This window comes from Aptenodytes forsteri, unplaced genomic scaffold (genome assembly GCF_000699145.1).
Source record: "Aptenodytes forsteri isolate BGI_AS27 unplaced genomic scaffold, ASM69914v1 Scaffold61, whole genome shotgun sequence".
In the NCBI taxonomy this organism is placed as follows: Eukaryota; Metazoa; Chordata; class Aves; order Sphenisciformes; family Spheniscidae; genus Aptenodytes; species Aptenodytes forsteri.
This window is the reverse complement of record NW_008794443.1, coordinates 3,872,450-3,880,331: the sequence shown is the minus strand read 5'-3', so window position 1 is coordinate 3,880,331 and position 7,882 is coordinate 3,872,450. Positions and strand designations below refer to the sequence as shown.

At 44.2% G+C, this 7,882-nt stretch overlaps 1 protein-coding gene across 1 annotated transcript; it reads left to right on the top strand.

Annotated features, from left to right (window-relative positions):
• Positions 1-588: 588 nt before the first annotated feature.
• Positions 589-7,384, top strand: SPSB1 (splA/ryanodine receptor domain and SOCS box containing 1). The gene is made up of 2 exons (XM_009289661.1): positions 589-1,418; positions 5,252-7,384. The coding sequence occupies exons 1-2, from the start codon at positions 725-727 to the stop codon at positions 5,377-5,379; spliced, it is 822 nt and encodes a 273-aa protein (XP_009287936.1). The 5' UTR covers positions 589-724; the 3' UTR covers positions 5,380-7,384.
• Positions 7,385-7,882: the final 498 nt, after the last annotated feature.

Below are 7,882 nucleotides of genomic sequence, written 5' to 3'. Positions count from 1 at the left end.
GGGATGTCTTGCTCAGCCTGACCTTGTGGTATGAACTAGGGCTGGGAGACCAGGCAAAATTATGCTTATACAAGACACTGTTTTCAGTCCTCCTACCAACTGAAGACAATCAGGAAAAATTAAGTCTCAGGCATTACTGTGTACCGGGTTCTGAGTCTTCTGCATTGAATAAACTCTTCTCGAATTTTCTAGCCTGGACAACATATAGGTGATCATGATGTAAAAGCAAGGTTTGCTGGAGGCAACCTAAATACAGATGTGCTCCCTTAAGGTTTAGTGATGCAGTAATAAGGAGCAGCGCATTCACTGTGAAGAGAAGATGAGCTCTGGTGGCTGAATCTGTGCCTGCCTTAGACAAAAAAGCAGAAATTCAAGTGCCTTTCTGAAGGGGGCATTAGAAACTTAGTACCTATCTATTTAATCTATATGCTATCTCTGCATAAGTAGCACACATTACCCTTCCTTGCTGGTGGAAAGGAAGGACAAGTTGTCAGGACAAACAGTTTAAAACTGTGCTCTGTAAGTGTTGCGTATAAGGCTGTATGTGCTAATGTTTAACTCGTGTCTTGTTTTTCTTTCCATCCATTAGGCAATACTGACTGGTGCACATCTTGACAAGGTCTCCTAGCAACCTTTTCTATAGAGCTGAATGACAGCAGGAGCGGCCGGGTAAATCGATGAGCTTGCCTTGGGAGCCTATAAATAGGCAAAATCAGAACACACAATGGGTCAGAAGGTCACAGGTGGGATAAAGACTGTGGATATGAGGGACCCTGTATACAGGCCATTGAAACAGGAACTCCAAGGACTCGACTACAGCAAACCCACACGTCTGGACTTGCTACTGGACATGCCTCCGGTATCGTATGAAGTCCAGTTATTGCATTCATGGAACAATGATGATCGCTCGCTGAATGTGTTTGTTAAAGAGGATGACAAACTCATATTTCACCGGCATCCGGTGGCTCAGAGTACAGATGCCATCAGAGGCAAAGTGGGATATACACGAGGACTGCATGTGTGGCAGATCACATGGGCAATGAGGCAGCGAGGCACGCATGCTGTGGTAGGGGTGGCAACAGCAGATGCTCCTTTGCATTCAGTAGGGTACACAACGCTTGTAGGAAACAACCATGAATCTTGGGGGTGGGACCTTGGGCGCAACAGACTGTACCATGATGGCAAGAACCAGCCAAGTAAAACCTATCCTGCCTTCTTAGAACCAGACGAAACTTTCATTGTGCCGGACTCCTTCCTGGTGGTTCTGGACATGGATGATGGGACACTGAGCTTCATTGTAGATGGGCAATACATGGGTGTTGCATTTCGGGGACTCAAAGGGAAAAAGCTATATCCAGTGGTAAGCGCAGTGTGGGGACACTGTGAAATTCGGATGCGCTACTTGAATGGACTTGACCGTGAGTATAACTCCCTGTATTTATTCTAGCAGCACAGATCTGTGTGCTACTTAAGTGCAGGCTTACTAGACCATCCTGGGTGTGTGTGTGTCATTTTGATAGAGAGGTGAGGATTTCACGTCAGCAGTAGGATCGCTGGATACAGCTCTGAATCCTTAATGGCTAATTCAAAAAGCTTGTCTGGCTGTATACATGTACTGTTACCAAGGCACTGCAGGGAGCAAGCAGGGTTTGGGGAGGTAGTGTGGTGGGAGAAGGTGATGCCAGTTGCCTATCTAGAGATGACAAACCTTCCTATATTGCTACCAAAGTATCAGCAGGAATGTCCTTCTGACAGCTGCATTATTGGCAATGTAATCCTGGTGTCTCTTTACAAGAAACAATCTCTGAGGGACAATTACCTTCCTTGAATGTCTAATGAAGGGACTTTTAAAATCCCTTGCAGGCAAGGGTGGGAAGATCTGTCCCTGTCTAAGGAAATGGGAATGTCTCATCTTTCAAAAAAGTAGCTCACTTCTCTACTTCTTTCAGGGCAGGGTATGCTCATTCCTAGCATGGGGCTGGATATTGTAGCCAGCCCAACTTGCATGCCAGGCCTTTTACTAATAGGCACATCAATCTCTAGCTAAGCTTAGTAATAAATTTGGCTGTTCAAACGTGCTAAAGTCTGTTATCTCTCATAGTCAGAAGTTCCCATTGGGCCAGACTGTGACTCAGTCCTCTGGGTAGGGTGGAGGAGAGAGGTGAAGGAAGTGGATTAAAATCTGGATTTATGTTGCTAGTGAAATAAATTTGGCAGTATTGATATGAAAAGAGTAGTGTTTCCCCTGCGTTCCAGAACAGTGTCTGCCCAAAGGCTGTAGCATACTGGGCTCTTTTATTTGTGCTTAAAACGTGTTCTAATGCTGGGCCAGCAATGGCAAACCCCTGGCACTGGGTGACATGAGGTACAACAAAGCTGATGCTGGGTACCAGAAAAACTGAGCTGTCAGAATAACCAGGAAAGCCTTGCAAAGGGATAGGAGCAAAATCCACAAGTGTTTTGAGAAATACGCTTCAACTCAGCAAGACCAAATAGAGAGCTCTTGGCAGAGCACTTTCTCACCAAAAGAAAGAAACCTAGCTCATTCTGCCACAACAGCTTACAGAATGGCAGTGGCTCCAGTAACCAGGTTTTTCTGAAGGGTCAAAGCCAAAATCTGCAGCTCCCCTCAAAGCCAGCAAGTCTGTGGAGTTGTTGGCACAGAACTGCACTTAGCAAGGAAACGGCCACCTCCAGTATTGGATTTGGTTGTAACGTGCTCTCAGCATAGGAGTGAATTGTGGGCATAAGGCCAGGAATGACGAGACAGTATTTTGGCACAGACAGAAGGAAGGTGTCTGGCTCTAACAACTTCTGAGCATTCAATAGCAACACTGTCCAGTGATTGTGGTGCTTGTGAATGGAAGGAGGTCAGATATGTGTGTGCTTTCTCTTTTGGTCTCAAGATCTCCTGTCAGACTGGTTATCAGTGCAGACTAGAGGAGGACAAAGTTCTTGTTCTTAGTCTCTGTGGGAAGAAGATCCTCTCCTTTTAAGGCCATTAAATTGGAATGTATTTGTTATGTTAATGTCTATAGGCTTTGAAGGTCAGGCCCCTTGTCCTCTGCTAAGCTGGCTAGACAATGCCTCTGTCCTAGACAATGCCTCTGTCCTAGACAATGCCTCTGTCCTAGACAATGCCTCTGTCCTAGACAATGCCTCTGTCCTAGACAATGCCTCTGTCCTAGACAATGCCTCTGTCCTAGACAATGCCTCTGTCCTAGACAATGCCTCTGTCCTAGACATCTCCGTATGGAGCAGGAGGAATTGGGACAGACTCTGAATACAGCATATTTGTACCCCAGTGGTTTAAGCATAACCTCATTGGGAAGTGCCAAAGGAGTGCCGCCAGTAATAGGCTTCTCTGGCAGTATCACAGCCAGAGCCGAGATGTGCAGTCCAGCTGTAGAGACCTGTCCCTGCGGAAGAGGCGGCATGGATCCTAGAGTAGGCCATGAGCAGGCAAGACCAGCAGTACCTTGGGCTGAGTGCAGCCATGTTTTCACTTGTGGCGCATAACATGTATGACAAATGGTGGGGCTTTGGAAGCAACAGCACTGCCCTGACAGATCTGTTCTGCAATGATAGCTGGGTGGAGAGCAAAGAGGTGTGCATATAGAGGTATGATTCCTCAGGAATAATTAATGCTTGAAGCACTGGGAGAACTTTTGGAGAACTGCTAGAAAAAACATTCCACTGCAGCTTCCCCTGGAGCAGGTAATAGCTTGTGATCCATAGTAGGGAAGGAGAGGGGGGAAATAGGGCATTAGTTAGCTCTGGCTGTGAACTTGAGGAGGCAGACCAATTCAAGCGTGCATTTCCTGATTTTCTTACCAAGTTTCTCCTCAGCTAACAACTTCTCCTTCTCACAGACTTTTTGCCAAAAACTAGATAAAAATTAATTTTTTCCACTTTTCATTGGAAGTGTTTTCTACATGGAGCAGTATGACTGTTTACTTTTTTCCAAAGTAGAATCAGGAGTGGCCTGATAAGAGGCTACTGACAACACTCTTGTGTTAGAGCTTTTAATGTTAGCTGTTATCTTTGAACCTGGAAGGAAGGGATTTGTATCCACCTTATTGATGGAATGAATTCTGGTAAAAAATGCAGTAACATGACCATGCTCAGAAAAACTAAGCTTCCCCTGTCTCTCAGCTGTTTAAAACGGCTGTATGAACAGTCAGATTAATTTGGCTTGTAGTAGTGGAAGCTAGAACTTTGGCATCTATAAAGGTTCCTGAAAACTGCAGCTTCTCAGCCAAACTTTTCCATTCCTGTGGATGTTTTTAGGTGTTTGTGTTCAGCCCAAGATGTCTGTAAAGGAAGCTTTCTATTGGTGCATGCTGAGCCCTCAGGCTACTAGAAGGATGTCCAGTTATCTGCTTAATTTGGGCTATCTTTGCGTTAGCCCTCTCTTGGGGGAGGAGGAACTCCTTAGGCTTGAGCAGCAAACTGTGTAAAGGTGAGCTTTGACAGACTTAGCAACAGAAGCTGTGAGAAACTAGTCTGTATCTTCCTCCTGTGCAGCTGTGATGTGTTAACTCTGGCTTTGACCTTAGTCCCCTGTATGTTGTGAATGACTCTTCAGCATCAAAGGGCCCCATATGCCATTTCTGAAAAACTAGTATTATCTTGTTCAGTGTTTGTAAGTACAGGATGCAAAAATGATAGCCAAAGGCTTGTATCTTTCCCAGGTTTATGATACAGGAGGGAATCCTCTAATGGAAAATGTCACAATACAAGTAGTGACATGAAGCTTTGACAAATGGCTTTGTTTTTCATGGAAAGTATGTAATACAAATGAATGAGTTGACAGCTGTTATTCTACTATATAAGAAACAAATCATGGTACTTTCTGGGTACCCATACCACACGATGCTATCAAACTGCTGCAGTCTTTTACTTCAGTGAATCTCTTACAAAGGTTTTTGGATACTGCAGTAAGAGGCACAAGCTAGAAGATGTGTTCTAAATTGAATGAATGGTATTGCAGAGGGGGAACTTCCATTAGGGGATTCTAATTTTTTTTTTTTGGTTCGCACACATGTGGCTTAACCCCTACAGAAACATCATGCTCTGCCTGTGTATTTGAGGAGCTGAAGTTGCTGATACGTGAATGCTGAATGGCTTGGGTCCTGCAGACATGCCAGGCATTCACTCTTCTTGCTCAGTCTTTTCTGGGGGATTTTTAGAACTAGCAAAATGAATGTGTAACTTGTGGGATGTTAATATCTTGGGTCTCTTTTCCCAGCTGAACCACTGCCTTTGATGGACTTGTGTCGGCGAGCTGTGAGGCTTGCTCTGGGCAAGGAAAGACTGAATGAGATCCCTACACTGCCACTGCCAGCTTCCCTCAAGAGTTACCTGCTCTACCAATGACCTTCATGTTCAAGGATAGAGAGTTGGAACCAAGGCAAAATATTGGAGCTGACCCACTGGGCAATGGGTTCTCCACCCTCATGTCATCGCTACTGTTGGAACTCCTCAGCCAAAGTATCCCTGCCACTGCTTAAGCCTCCAGGTGCCCTTATTGGCAAACTCTCAAGTAATCCTTGTTTCACAACTGTTTTGTTCTTTGGAAGTCACTTCCCCAGCACACTTACAAAACGAACACTTTCAGAAGCTCTGTGCTTCCCTGCTTCTCCTGAGAAAAGGCTGTACTGCATCCTCTGGGTTGTAGAACCTAGGAGGGAGTGATTTTTCTGTACCAGCTAAAGGCAAGAACATAATCTGGGGAAGGGAAGGCATTAGGAGTAGAAATACTAAGACCAGGTCCTAAGAATGGAAAGGCACAGGGTGGCCAGCAGAGTTGGGAAGAGTCTGGAATACCAAGAAGAATTAATTGCTGAGTTTTTTTTAAAAACCAAAAAAAACCCCACCCCCAAACCCTGAAACACCAAAACCAAGAATCCTTCCACCAGGACACTTCTTAATTTGGAGAAGGTGGTTATGTCGCTGATGTCTGTATCTCTGCCAGGACTTCTCACCATGTTCTAATGTTATTTCATAGACAGTGAATCTTGCTTTCTTGTTTATCACCATTGCTTTCTCAGTTGTCCTGCTCCATTCTCTGTTCTGCCTCTTCTTAGTGGGTTTGACTCAGTTGATTGAGCAGTCATAGCATGCCTTCACCTGCCCTCTTCTTGACTTAAAACTGCAAGTTTTAGTCTGGGATCAGGGGTTCCTTGCTGATGCGGGGACAGGGAAGGGACAAACTTCTCCTGCAATAAGGTGATACAGGCTGTATGAGCTGAGACTTGTTACACAGCTATAGGTCCTGTCATCTTAGGTCTGCTTTCTGTATAGCCTGTTTCATGTTAAGGCTTTAGAGAAACATACTAATGTGTTTCTCTAAAGGCTCTGCCAGGGAATTCTCTTCTTAGATAAGCTGCTTAAAGTCATCCAAACCAGGCTTTGTTCTGTCATAGACCGTCAGCATAATCTCCACTTAACTATGCAGCATTCCCTCTTTCTTGCTTGGGGGTGGGAAGTTGTCCCAGAGAAAGTGGTGGCAGTGTGGCTGCAGAAGTACCATCAGCAGATGAGAAATCCAGAAGGTGATTGCTGCGGAATGTAACTTGTGAGACTTTAACAGAGGCCAGTGGAGTGATCTTCAGGTACAGCAAGAAGAAACTGAACCTCTCCAGAGCTGGGGGTGGGGTGGGGCAGGAGAGAACTGCAATAACAGGACAAGCAATTCAGGCAAAATCAGCACATCCCAAATAGATTATCACCTCAGTAGCCAAGTAAAGAGGATGACACTCCTTTACTAGCAGGAGCTGCTCTCTTGACCTATCCACAGGTTACTATGCTGCCTTTCTGGGGTTATTTTGCACATTTCTTTGTCTTGAAAAATGTTTGTGTGGTTGGTTTTTTTGCTCTTGAGTTATCCCTTCAGTTCTGTGTAGGTACAAATGAGTTTAGTTGTTGAAAATGTTAATATATATATATTTGTGGTGTATGTATAAGAACATGTTTTAAACAGCTGCTGTAGGGTACCTTTTTTAAAATAAACTACTTGCATAGTATATTTTTTAAAGCACAGAATTGGTGCCAAGACTGGGTGGGGTGTGATGTGCCCCTTTTTTAATCTAATATTATATGATTTTTTTAATGTAGGAGTTTGTACTAGTTTCTGTTACAGGGTGGGACACAAGAAAAATTCAGTGTGTATGGAGCCCTACTTGGTTGCCTTCAACTTGAACCAGTGTCTTCCAGAACTCCAGGGAAGCGGCTGTGTTCTCCCTACTTCTAATGCTCTTTGTGCTCCCTTGTTTCCATCTCTTCTCACTTCACCAGTATGTTGCTTTGTACAGTTTTAAATTCTGACTATTTTATGACTGTAGATAATACTCAGTAACCTAATAAACTTTATTAAATATTACTTGATGCTGGTTTTTATTTGCATGAAATGATCAGAGTTCTTTCTGTCTAGCTTCTACGTGAATGGTGAGCTTATTCCCAAGAAGCCAGCCCAAACAGGTAAAGCAAGGGCTGTTGTGGCCTTGTCTCTGCTTAGAAAAATAACAATTTAAAGCTGGCATCTAAAAGGTGTGCATGGGCGGAGGGCAAGCTGCAGCTATTGGTACAGGGCAGCAGGGTGTGGTAACCTGAGATTTTTGTCTGCCACTAGTGCCTAAAAATGGCTACTCCAGATGGAGTTGAATAAAATCTGTGGTGAGGCAGCAGCCTCTGTTTCCTAATTTAACTTGGTTTACAACTGACTTATTACACCATACTCCTTTTTCTTCAAATAGTTTCAAGTAGATTGAGTAGATCAGGGCTCTGGTTATCTTGCCAAACTTGATGCGTTGTGCAGGCTTGCAAATTTCACTCCTAGATTACAGCAAACAACTTTTCTTTTTCTTCCAGAAAAGCAGCT

Coding starts and splice junctions, on each gene's coding strand:
- SPSB1 (XM_009289661.1), top strand. CDS start 725: ATGGGTCAGAAGGTCACAGGTGGGATAAAGACTGTGGATATGAGGGAC. Junction 1,419..5,251: donor CTACTTGAATGGACTTGACC/GTGAGTATAACT, acceptor CTCTTTTCCCAG/CTGAACCACTGCCTTTGATG.